General features: G+C 43.2%; 1 protein-coding gene across 2 annotated transcripts; it reads left to right on the top strand.

Moving 5' to 3' along the window:
• Positions 1 to 5,402: 5,402 nt before the first annotated feature.
• On the top strand, positions 5,403 to 8,354 carry LOC119322277 (heterogeneous nuclear ribonucleoprotein 1-like). Of its 2 annotated transcripts, XM_037595772.1 has the most exons (7): positions 5,403 to 5,561; positions 5,690 to 5,730; positions 6,587 to 6,750; positions 6,982 to 7,081; positions 7,165 to 7,337; positions 7,572 to 7,926; positions 7,972 to 8,354. In XM_037595772.1, the coding sequence occupies exons 1-7, from the start codon at positions 5,533 to 5,535 to the stop codon at positions 8,157 to 8,159; spliced, it is 1,050 nt and encodes a 349-aa protein (XP_037451669.1). In that variant the 5' UTR covers positions 5,403 to 5,532; the 3' UTR covers positions 8,160 to 8,354. The 2 variants fall into 2 exon arrangements, with proteins under 2 accessions (XP_037451669.1, XP_037451668.1); XM_037595771.1 differs by having other exon boundaries at positions 7,572 to 8,354.
• Positions 8,355 to 12,871: the final 4,517 nt, after the last annotated feature.

The raw sequence follows: 12,871 nt of genomic DNA, 5'->3' as shown, positions 1-12,871 counted from the left end.
TTACCTTATATGTCGCTCGAGGCGGGGGCTACATCCAAGTTGTCTTCTGGTATATCAGTGTTGGGAAACATAACATGCAATTTCAAAAAAATTCCTACGCTCACGCAATATCTATCTAGGAGATGCATAGCAACGAGAGGGGGAGAGTGTGTCCACATACCCTCGTAGACCGAAAGCGGAAGCGTTTGACAACGTGGTTGATGTAGTTGAACTTCTTCTCGTTCTAACCGATCAAGCACCGAACGTACGACACCTCCAAGTTCTGCACACGTTCAGCTCGATGACGTCCCTCGAACTCTTGATCCAGCAAAGTGTCGAGGGAGAGTTCTGTCAACACGACGGGGTGGTGACGGTGATGGTGAAGTGATCCACGCAGGGCTTCGCCTAAGCACTATGTGAATAGGACCGGAGGCATAAACTGCAGAGGGGGGCGCCGCACACGGCTAACAATTATTGGTGCGTGTTCTAGCGGTGCCCATATATATATAGGTTAGGCAGCCAAGGGGGCGCCCCAAGTAGGAGGAATCCTACTTGGGGTCCTCCCAATTCGGCATTCCCCCTTTCCTATTCCTATTCAGAGTAGGAAGGGAGGAGGGGGAAGGGGGAATCCTATTCCCCTTTTCCTTTCCTCCTTCCCCTTTCCTTCTCCAATTTGGCCAGCCCATATGGGGGGAGGGTGGGCGCACCAGCCCCTTTGTGGCTGGTGTGTTTCCCCTCTTGGCCCATAAGGCCCATATCTTTTGCTGGGGGTGCCCGGAACCCCTTCCGGTGACCCGATAAGTACCCGGTGCATCCCGAAACACTTCCGGTGTCCGAATACCATCGTCCTATATATCAATCTTTACCTCTCGACCATTTCGAGACTCTTCATCATGTCCGTGATCTCATCTGGGACTCCGAACAATATTCGGTCACCAAATCACATAACTCATATAATACAAAATCGTCATCGAACGTTAAGCGTGCGGACCCTATGGGTTCGAGAACTATGTAGACATGACCGACATCTCTCCGGTCAATAACCAATAGCGGAACTTGGATGCTCGTATTGGTTCCTACATATTCTACAAAGATCTTTATCGGTCGAACCGTTATGACAACATACGTTATTCCCTTTGTCATCGGTATGTTACTTGCCCGAGATTCGATCGTCTGTATCTTCATACCTAGTTCAATCTCGTACCGGCAAGTCTCTTTACTCGTTCCGTAATACATCATCCCGCAACTAACTCACTAGTCACATTGCTTGCAAGGCTTCTTATGATGTGTATTACCGAGAGGGCCCAGAGATACCTCTCCCATACTCGGAGTGACAAATCCTAATCTCGATCTATGCCAACCCAACAAACACCTTCAGAGATACCTGTAGAGCATCTTTATAATCACCTAGTTACGTTGTGACGTTTGATAGCACACAAGGCATTCCTCCGATATCCGAGAGTTGTATAATCTCATAATCGAAGGAATATGTATTTGACATGAAGAAAGCAACAACAATAAAACTGAACGATCAATATGCTATGCTAACAGATGGGTCTTTTCCATCACATCATTCTCCTAATGATGTGATCCCGTTCATCGAATGACAACACATGTCTATGGTTAGGAAACTTAACCATCTTTGATAAACGAGCTAGTCTAGTAGAGGCTTACTAGGGACACTGTGTTTTGTCTATGTATCCACACATGTATCAAGTTTCCGGTTAATGCAATTCTAGCATGAATAATAGACATTTATCATGATATAAGGAAATATAAATAACAACTTTATTATTGCCTCTAGGGCATATTTCCTACAACCAGTTGGTGCCGCTTCAGAGGAAGAACACTACCATCCTTTTGTGTTGTTGAAGAAGTACCGAGGGGGAAAAGGTTGGAGGCGGTCATCCCTTGTAACGGCTTAGTGGCCTGCACTTGAATATATTTGTGATCGCCATCAAGTGAATTGCTATCTGTGGTCGCCGTGACAACAAATCTCTTTCCCATCAGAGCATGCAATTCAATGCATGTGCCAAGTCAGGCCCCTTGTTTGAGCCACAACCCGTGGCCCAAAGAGCGAAGTCTACATATTTTGGCTCTACTATACCACCATTCTACACATCTATGATGCAAAGACGATTTTTTTATCTGCAAGTAACCACATGATCTGTAGTACATCGATAATTGAAAATATGCGCTTATTTCTAGGTTGTTATGAGAAAAATACCGGGAAGTGGCACATGGTTCGAACAAGTCGTCCATTTGTATACATCACTCTCCTTAACTCCTTTGATCATTCTCTATAGCTCATGTACCACCAATCATCGACTAGAACCATTTAAGTAACCCGGATTCTTAACTTGTAGCCCTTTTCTGGTGCAACATTATAGAATATTAACATATAATCTAAATGGCTACACAATGCAAAATATATTATATACCCAAAGAAACTGAGACATTGTTCAACGCATAATGATGCATCATCATATCTGTTGGATGTAGTTCATCTAACGCTACAATGGATGTCTTAGTTGGTTCACGCCAGTTTTGGGCCATTCTTTGTAACTCAATTTGATGAAGCATGAACCTCCTGCTGCATGATTCCAATAGTTACCAACAAATCAATTTGATATGATCTTGTTTCTTAAAAATACAAAAATAAGCATAGGAAGAGCAATTTGTTATTATTACATTTCAGATGGCTGACTCCTCAAGAGCTACCATATTATTGTACCATCTAGTGGCCCAGGTCTATTTGAATGCTAGCATACCTGAATGTCGTAATAATTTCCATATCGTTGTCATTTTTCTCAAATTAATTTAAGACAGTGACCAAAAATAATCTCTTCGACGTCATTGTTTACATACTTGAATTTTGATCAACCAAGATGGTGACAAACATATCCACAATAGGCTCATCCTTCGACCACTCAGATAGTCTATCATCGTCAAATGTATCTACCAGATCTTCCCATAATGTCACAACAACACACTAATTGTATGAAGATTCATAGTTAATTAACAAGCCATAAGAATGAATTATCCATAGTACAATAAATAGTTACATAGAGCACTACCAGATGGTGGTACACATCAGTGATGAAAGTCACCAAACCGAGAGCATCTGAAAGGAATGTAAAATCATAAGACAATTAATTATTTATATGCATAAAAATGAGAAGAAAAAGTATACGTCATCTAACCTGGCATTAAAATATTCTGCCCAACACGCTTCTCAAGTTGTTAAAAGGGAACACATTATAGGCCAACATGGAAAACTTTTCTAGTTGTGGAGTAGGTGGTTCAGCTATTGTTCACTCACCGAAACAAAGTCTCAATGGGTGATTCACTGCTTTGTATGTTTCTCTAGCATTCCGTATATCAAAATGTTCAATTGTGTAGAATATCATTTGTTTAACTTCTTTATAAATCCGGGCACTCTATTGAATATCACTGATCCCTCTAGAGTACCAACGTGTAAAACTAGACAAGTGGTGACTGAGTGACTGAGTATAATCTAAACTTGCACATTATCACCTAAACTGATAATCTGTGCACTGTAAATAAGACTGCAATGGAAACAAAATTTATAGTAAGCTTACCCAGCATCAAGATATTTAATCCAATCCATTTTTTCAAGCTGTGTATCTAAACTCTGAAAAGTTTTAGGTTGAGGAACGATTGAACCCAGGGTTGTTCTCTAGGCGAAAATCATTATGTATGGATGATCTATTGCATTGTATTTCCCTATGACATGGTAGATTTTGAAAGAACCAATCCTATAAACCACTCCTTCATGAACCCTGTTATCAAAGGTGTGCATTCTTTTTTTGGGTATTGTTCTCTCCACCATGTCACCCTAGAAAAACACATATTCTATAACTGTTGGCTTGACTTTTTTCCTCTTGTGTCTCTTATGCTTGCTAGCGATTTCTCTTATTTTTTTTTTTCAAATTCATTTTGAGTTCCTCAAGATCGGTCTTCCCACTGTTCAGCCCATATCACTCCTACTACCAGCAGTTAGCTAGATTGGTATAGATGAAGAAACACATAATCATGTACGCACACATCACTGGGGCTCAATTTGATGGCTACAAGGGCTAAGCGACCACATAAGTTGATGTCGACGCATGATGCGACACCTGTGCGATGGTTCACTCTCATCATGTCCGTGATGAGAACCACCGACAACTCCACTTCCAGGATGCCATGACTTGCCTCTTCGACGAGCGACACCGGCAACTTCGTCTCCACAACGCCTGGTTCCGACGCGGTGTGACACGGTCATGCCCTGGTCTAGAGCAGCGCATCCAACATGGCGGCGAGCAGGCCCACCGCCATGTTATTTTTAACGTTGGCACCCCGCATGACATTGCCAAAACTTTGCTTTCGTGTTAGATCATTTCGCGACCACCGGAGTGGCCACACCCACTCACTCCTTGGTCTTCGACGCGCTCCTCATCTGCCCTGGTCGATGCATATGCGCCAAGCGCCGTCGTAGTAATCAATCAAAAGGGTCAGTGAAGCAGCGAGAGAGAAATAGAGATTGAGGTAAGAACGAGGAAAATAGAGTATGTTTCCCATGAACTCCATCACAAATCCGACGTCAGTTTTTTGACCATGGCAAATCAAACTTTTTAATGACAATTTGTGTTTGCCGACAATAGCAAATTTAGTTGGCAAGCATGACAAATCCGTCTTAGTTCACTTTTTTTTCCAGCCGTGCTCGTAAACTATATCTGTCATCCTCACGCCAACTAAATGTGCCTAAAAAACATTTGATTTGCCACGTTTAAAAATATTATGCCAAATTTTTAATTATATTAGGCTGACACATGGGCCCCATGTTGAGTTGGCAGTATAAGTCTTTTTTTTAATCGTATGGCGGTATAAGCCCTCGGTGTAAACTATAGCTGGCCAAACGGGCCGGGATAGTTGGGCCGGCCCGGTAGCACGGTTGGCACGGCACGGGCGGCACGACACGACACATGCTAAACGGGCCGGGCCCGACACGCAGCACGCCATAGGCCGTGCCTGGGCCTGAAGGGCGAGCACGCGGGCTGGCATGGCACGGCCCAATTAAATTTTTTATATTTTTTATGTATCCTAATATGGGCCAACAGGTAAAAATAGGCTAAAAACGCCCAGTACGCAAAATAGGAGGTAGATTAGTGGGCCTGGCGTGCCGGTGGGCCGGCCCGATTAGCATACGGGCCGTGCCTGGGCTGCAGGCTGCAGCACGCGGGCTGGCACGGCACGGCCCGTATAATAATCGTGCCTAGGCGGGCCGGACCGTGCCAGGCACGATTAGGATGGGCCGTGCCGTGCCGGGCCGGGCCGGCCCGTTTGGCCAGCTATAGTGTAAACCGCCTCTCCACAACATTGCGAGGGGGAGTTGTAACCGAATTGTCGAATTGTGAGACTCGAGGGGTATAGGTATATACACCTCCCCGTCCGCGGTCCAGCCTAGAGTTCCGGCAAAATCCCCAATCCCGCAGAGCACGTTCCCTCCGCCCCTCGTTTCCCCACCCACCAGCCTAGGGTTCCGGCGAGATGAAGCAGCAGGATGGAGCTAGCCCCGCGTGAGCCCTCTCTCTCCCCCCTTCGTACCTTCCGTCCGTCGGCTCGTTTTCTGCATCTCGACTGCCGAGACGTGCTTTTTTCGCTGATTATGATTTTTTCTGTTTCTTCTCCGGGGGGATTCGTGCAGCAAGATGTTCATCGGCGGGCTCTCCAGGCAGACAAGCATGGGTACGTGCAGATCCGTTCTAGACTTGACCTTGTACCTTGTTCTTTTATTCTGCCGCAAGCTTCTCGATTTCGTTAGGTTCTGTTCGTATTCTTTCAGATCTAGTCGTTGTTTGCCCTAGATGTCGATTTACCTTGTTGTGGAGGTTTGTAGCCTCGAAGATCCCGTGGACGCCAGTCTGTTTAGTCGTAAAAAACTTGTGATTTGGTTGGGTCGTCATTAGTGTATGCGAATTGTTGTGATTTGGTTGGGTCGTCATTAGTGTATGCGAATTGTTATGATACACGGCTTTGCGGTTAGATATGAAGGGAGGTGGACTTGGGAGTCCTGTTATGGAGTCTATTTGGGTAGACAGAAGTGAATTGTTTGTTGGAAAATCATTAAACGATACTGGGTGCATATGTTAACTGATTAAAAAAGAAGCACTTCTGTGTTATTAAAGAAACGAAATTGCTTCATATACGGCGTTCTATATCTGATTTCCGTTGGCCGCCATGCATCGTCGGATTTGCTTGTGACGTTGGATCGAAGGGTCACGACTCAGTGTCGTACATGCATCGGACGAGAAACCGTCGTATGTACATTGTGGGATTTGTGAACATGTCGTACAGTAGGATTTTTTATGCAGTTATTAAGTCGAGCAAAACGTTCCACAATTGATATTCACTTTCTTCTGATGTCTTATTATCTTGGTAGGACCTAAAACGCTACCTTTACGATATTTTTGAACCTGTTAAGCAGGTTACTTCGGTGCTTGATGATGAGTTAGCATACCAATGTAGATGTTTTAATGCTGTTTTGTTCTCCTGTTGAACACCGACTTGCTACTAATTGATTTGCTTGATTCTTGACGTGCAGATACGTTCAAAGAGTACTTTGGGAAGTACGGGGAGATAATTGATGCGGTAATAATGAAGGACCGCCATACCCAAAAGCCCAGAGGCTTTGGATTTATTACCTATTCAGATCCTGCTATTGTTGACAGAGTGATTGAAGATAACCATGTCATCGATGGCAAGCAGGTACACTGCATGGTTCCTATTACTGCTGCAATTACATCAGTTCACATGGGAGCTCATCGCTTTTCCTTGCTTTTTATGTACACAAGTCATATGAAGTTTAAGATCCTTGAGCATGCCACAGCAAAAAAAAAAAAACAGTTCTATCTTTAATGCGGTTTCTTTTTAAGAATCAAAAGGCTTAAAACCCCCAGTTTCACTTCAAACTAACTAGACATAATATGAAAATTCCAGGTCGAAATTAAAAGGACTATCCCGAAGGGTGCTGCCCCCCTGAAAGATTTCAAGACAAAGAAGATTTTTGTTGGCGGATTGCCTACTGCTCTAACAGATGGTATTATGTGTTCTTTTTTACTGCCAGTTAGCTTCGTTGCTCTGGATAATTAGGTTGAAGTCCTCAACTTGTTTATTTAACAGGTGAATTCAAGGACTTCTTTTCAAAGTTTGGAAAGGTGGTGGAACATGAGATCATCTGTGATCATTCGACCAACCGGTCACGAGGATTTGGATTTATAGTGTTTGATGCAGAAAAAACTGTAGATGATTTGTTAGCTAAGAAAGGCAATAAGATTGATCTAAATGGTACTCAGGTGAGCCTTCGTTGGTGCTTTCTAGACTTCCGTGAGCCTAGTTTCGTACCACAGACACTAATAATTAGTACAGACCTCCAGTTACTTGGAGCTATCACACCATATTTGCCTGATTTGCTCTTTCGTTTGAGTCGCCAGTTGTGTTCTTACATAGGTGGCAGTTTATTAGCACTCCATTCTTGGAAGTAAATAGAATTGAAAGAGACATAGGTTGACTTTCTTGCTTTGCTGTAGGTGGAGATCAAGAAGGCAGAACCAAAGAAACCCTCTAACCCACCTCATTCACTTGATAGCAAACCTAGGAGATCTCCTTATGCAGATGGTTATGATGGATTTGCCAGCCGTTACAACAATGGTGGTCGCTTTGCCCCCTATAAATCACCTGGTTTTGGCGCTAGGCCTGGCAGCTACAGTAGTGCTTATGTTCCTGGCAGCTACAGTAGTGCTTATGTTCCTGGCAGCTACAGTAGTGCTTATCCTGGTGACTATAGTAGCGGCTATGGTGGTTATGATGGAGCATTTGGAGGTCATCATGGAGAATCGTCGCTCTACTCCAGTCGTTTTGGTGGCAGTTATGGTGGTGGTTTAGGTGGTGCATATGGGCGTGATGCTGTGCCTTATGGTGGTGGTTTAGGTGGTGCATATGGGCGTGATGCTGTGCCTTATGGCACGTCTAGCTATGGGCCTAGTTATGACTCTTCAGGTGCCAGTGCCGATCCTAGTGTTAGGTCTGGCGTGGGTGGACTCTATGGTGCTAGGGGAGGCTATGGTAGCAGCAGTGGTGGTGGTGCTACTGGTCGCTACCATCCATATGCAGGGTAAGCCTGTGGATGGTCAATGCTAGATGAGAACTTAAGAGATATCACCTGCAGCTAGAAGAGCCTTGTGATCTGCTTAGTTTGCTACTCCATGGTTGTAGAACTTAAAGACGTTGTTTAGTGTTTGAAATTTAAACATACTGAAGACTTGTGCATGTTTCTTAGATGCCATGTTCCATGTGAAATAGCTTGCTATATCGGTTTTGCTTGTTTTTGGTTGTTGATTTGGAAGTTGCTTCACATACAGCATTGCCAACCTATCCACCATTGCAGTTTTCAATTGTTGATCCTATAGTGCTCTAGGTTGGTGATCATTTAATGTCCCTTCTTTGGGATGATATTATGGTCCTTTCATGTAATAAGCTAGTTTAGGCCTTTGTCAGTTAATCCTCTCCCCATGGGGGTTGGAGAGGGTTTAGACCTCTGGTTTGGAGGAATTTCATAGGAATTCTGTAGGATATGATTTCTATAGGAAATTTCCCTTTGGTTTATAGGAACGGGATTCCTATTCCTATGCAGGATTGCTAACTTTTTCAAAGGAAAATAAACATTACGCAAGACTCAACAGAAAAAAAATTCCTATCCTGTGAACCAAGATTTAACACCCCTCAGCCCTCTTCCATCCCCACCAAACTGAACGTGCCCTTGGTTGCATTGTGAACTTGTTTAAATCTGAAGATTTTGGTTTACATGTTGAATTATACTGTTATTATATTTCTTATCCCCTGATGTGTGTAACATTTTAATAAGCACTTTTTCACGTCTTTCAATTATTTCTGCTGTGAACTAAATGTCTCCGCTTCTGAGAATGGAACTAAATTGATGTATTCATGCGTTCAATGGTTGATAGAAGCCCTGGCAAAAAAAAAAGTTAATAGAAGCACGATTATCCATGACCCAAAGTATATCACACCTAACACCTAATTATCGTAGAAGCCAGTCACCAAAGAAGCCTTTGTTGCAGGACTTGGCTTAGGATGGGAGAAAACCACGAAGTCGCTAGTGGATCTTTGGTCCTGGTAGCAGCCTACCAGTGTTCCCAAATATGTAGGCTGTCCACCTTCACGGTGAAGGGGAGATCCGCCTGAGTCGGTGGTTAGAATATTAGCTTCTCCAATATCATGGGACAACTTTCCTCAATTTTTTTTTTAAAAAAGTAATGGGAGAACTTCTCATGAACACGCATGGGTGTAAAAGCTGGCTTGCAATTTGTCACGTGAGTGCGCTCAAGTAGATCAACGCCGTACCTTTCTTTTGCCAGAATTGCGAGCCACTTCACTGCCCAAGACGTTAATCATATAGTGGTGCGGTTATTTTGTTAGGCAAAAATGTTTAAGGAAAATATTCTACTGGCCTCTTGTTGCATGCATGCCACAGAAAGGGCTAGAGGATTGGATAGCTCACTCTTCTTAGAAGGAAGGCACAAAATGGGCCCACTGACTATAGGGGCACAAGGCAAAGTTGGATCACTTGCTTGCATAATCTCCCTATAACATTTTGTTTGCTAAAGCTTTCTATCAAGATGCGCCGGGCCAGGTGGGTGGCCGTCGATGCATAGGCCAAAGGTCGTGCGGGCACTTGTGCCCTCTCGTCCCCAATGACGGTGTGGTTGAAGAGGTCAAAGCGCCATTGGTGATTGGCGAGGTCGTGCGAAGATTACTATAGCCATAGTCGGGTTCGATAGTGCGTCGAGTGTGAGGTGATGTGACCGGCAGCGGTGAACGAGCAGAACAACTGTCGTCGTTGCCTAGGGGAGGGTTGTCTCGTCGGTGATGGTCAGAGGCATATTTGACATTCCTATGTGTGTGATCAGATGCGGTGGCACATGGGTTGGTGTAGCTAGGTGGTGGTGAGGTTTGCCAGATCAGATGGATTTGGCGCGATGCATCGGGCATTGGGTTGGTCACATCGGGTGGTTGTGCGAGGCGCAACCCTCTCCCACTGCTACCGATGATAGTTGTCGAGATGGTGCATTTCATGATGACGGCTACCATACAACAACCATCAATTGAGATGATGGTGCGGTAATGATGGTAAGCGACGTGACAACGCCTTTACTTTTGGTAATTTTCATTTTTTTTCCTTTGGCCGGCTAGTTCCGTGTGAACAGGTAGAGTGGTGGGTGCTGACTATGGCGACAAACATCGTGGATGTATTTTCTTCGGGTGAAAACTCAGGATCTTGCTTTGTTGCTTCATCATGCAATGTCAATGTTGTTACCTTATTGAATTGCTTATGTTGTTGCCTTATTGAAAGTGTTTCGACCCCTTCAAGGGTGATATCCCATTGGTCCGACACATCTGTTTGGACCAACCAACAGCCGCGATTCCTTCTTGAAGTCGTTGTCTTGGAGCTTTGCATCCTTTTTCTTCTAATATATTGTGGTAGGTTTGGTGGTATGACATGGAGATGCTGTGAGGCATGTCCCATGTCCTATGGGTGGACTCAATTTTTATGATGTTCCTCTTTGTAAGCTGATTTGTTTGATATTATCAATAATCGATAATATATGCTTGTGTGCATCCCTCAATATAGAGGGTCTTCCCTCTTCCTTTCTAAAAAAAGAACTCAGATCATCGTAATTGAGGCAGGCATGCTGCCATCAACATCTTAACCCAAATTCTACCTTTGCGTTTCTCTTGCTGAAATATGCCAAGTCACACAACCAACAAATTATCATCATAGCACGTACTCCTTTTGTCCGAAAAAGGTTGTCCTCCTTCAAATGGATGTGTCTAGCACCAATTTGAGGGACAAGTTTTTTCGGACTGTATATGCTTCGCAGAAACAAAAAAATTCACTGTCCGATAGCTCGTCGAGATCGGCCAAGAAGAATCAATAAGGCAAGCCTGAAAACTGTCACCAGTTTAGCTCTTTAGGAGTCACTTTGTCACATGTGGTAAAAAATGAATAGAACTAACTAGCTCCCACCGTGCCAGGGTGACCGGGCGGTCTACAGCAAAAGGAAAAAGTTTAAAATAAACCTTGAACTTGTAGGCAAAAGCCAAATCGAACCCTTAACTTAAAATCCGGGAATCAGCACACCAAATTCTTTAATCCCGGTCTGTTTTAAACCCTGAAAACGTTCCCAAACAGGGATTGTGGACGTGGCAGATCAAATACCAGGATTGTTGGCTGCAGACGCGATTGGGCCGGCCCATCGGGCGTGAAGTAATGCTTTTCTTCAATTCGTTTCTATAAGGCGCGACTTGAAAACAAAAGTAGACACTTCGGGGTATTGAACTTGCGACTAGGCGCTGCTGCCCCCCACCTGCCAGCCACCTGAGTACGTGTCTGTTAGTGATATATAATTCGAAGCTCAACATAGTTAATAACAGACCGCAAAGTCGGCATTGAAAACATTTTTTAGAGCAATTTTTTTAAACGTATTTTGTTTAAATGGCCGAACATTTTTTAAAGTGCGAACTTTTACATCAAATTCCGAATACTTTTGACAAAAGAACCATTTTTTAAAACACAATCAGTTTTTTGTTCTTTTTTTTGTTTTTTGGGGGAATTATTTTCATACCTGATTTTTTTAAAAAAATTACGCAATGAAATAAAACGTTCTATAATTTTGTAAAATCTTTATTATCATTAAGAAAATGTAATACACGTGTTTGGAAAAAAGTTACCGTGTCACATTTGAAAAAAATGGAATTTCTTGAATTATTTGCGTTAAAACATTATAATGGGTATTTCAAAATTGTTCACATTTTGTTTCAGAAAAATTTAAAAAAACCAGGAATGTTTTCATATATGAACGCTTCTGTTAGTTTTTTTAAAACGAAGCCCTGTCTATAATCGCTAGCAGCCGTCGGGGTTAGTGGTTAGGTGCGGGTCTTTGCTAGTGTGTTATCCTGAGTTCAAGTCCTCCTACGTGTAACTTATTTATGCGTCTGCTGGTATTTTTTGTCACTCCTAAGACAAGTGAGTACCCCTTAGGGGAAGACAAAGTGGGTACGTGTAGTTCTAAAAGGTGTGTATTGTGATTACGAAAATGTAAACTAGAATTTATTATCTTTACAAAAATGAAAAAACAAAGAAAGAAAAACGAAAAAGCTAAACAGGGTAGAGCAAGCGAGCGATTGTGCTAACGGGCCAGCCCAATTCGTCCTAGTGTCTACCCAGCCCTTGCCACGTCAGCAAATACCATTTAAACACCTTCAAGGTTTAAAATAGACCGGGATTGAAGAGTTCGGTGTGCGGATTTCCGGGATTACAAGTTCAGATTTTGATTTAGCTTTCGTCTACAAGTTTAAGGTTTGTTTTAGACTTTTTCCACAGCAAAAGAAGGTTACGAGGCTACACTTATTTCCGCATGCAAAACCTGAACAGCATATCGACGGGCGATACATCTTTTTTGATCAAATAAGAACACTTACATTGTTCACAAAAGACACATTAATAAAAGATGGAGAATCATCTACCCAATAGTTATCATAATTTTTTTTGTTATGTTTTGAGAATGATAGTTCTCATAGCTATGCTTGCAATTTCATGTGCGACTTCATTGGCCTTCCGATGACAATGAGTAAGCTGCACATTGCCTATCTCCACGATCAAATCAACGCAGTCCGTAAACACTGTAGCTCCTTCATGACACCATGTTCTTCAATGGCGGAGCTATGTTGGGGCCAGGGGGCCGCTGCCCCCCAGCCTTTGATCAATTGCCGAAGAAAAATTATTTAGGAAGGTTTAGATTAGACTTTTTTT

Source organism: Triticum dicoccoides, chromosome 6B, assembly GCF_002162155.2.
Source record: "Triticum dicoccoides isolate Atlit2015 ecotype Zavitan chromosome 6B, WEW_v2.0, whole genome shotgun sequence".
Lineage (NCBI taxonomy): Eukaryota > Viridiplantae > Streptophyta > Magnoliopsida > Poales > Poaceae > Triticum > Triticum dicoccoides.
Note: the sequence above shows the minus strand (reverse complement) of the source record. Positions and strands in the feature narration are given on the sequence as shown.

What these genes read in the sequence shown, in the direction of transcription:
- LOC119322277 (XM_037595771.1), top strand. Translation starts at nt 5,533, where the DNA reads ATGAAGCAGCAGGATGGAGCTAGCCCCGC. An exon ending in GCCTACTGCTCTAACAGATG is followed by an intron (nt 7,082 to 7,164) that starts GTATTATGTGTT and finishes TTTATTTAACAG; the next exon opens with GTGAATTCAAGGACTTCTTT. An exon ending in TTGATCTAAATGGTACTCAG is followed by an intron (nt 7,338 to 7,571) that starts GTGAGCCTTCGT and finishes GCTTTGCTGTAG; the next exon opens with GTGGAGATCAAGAAGGCAGA.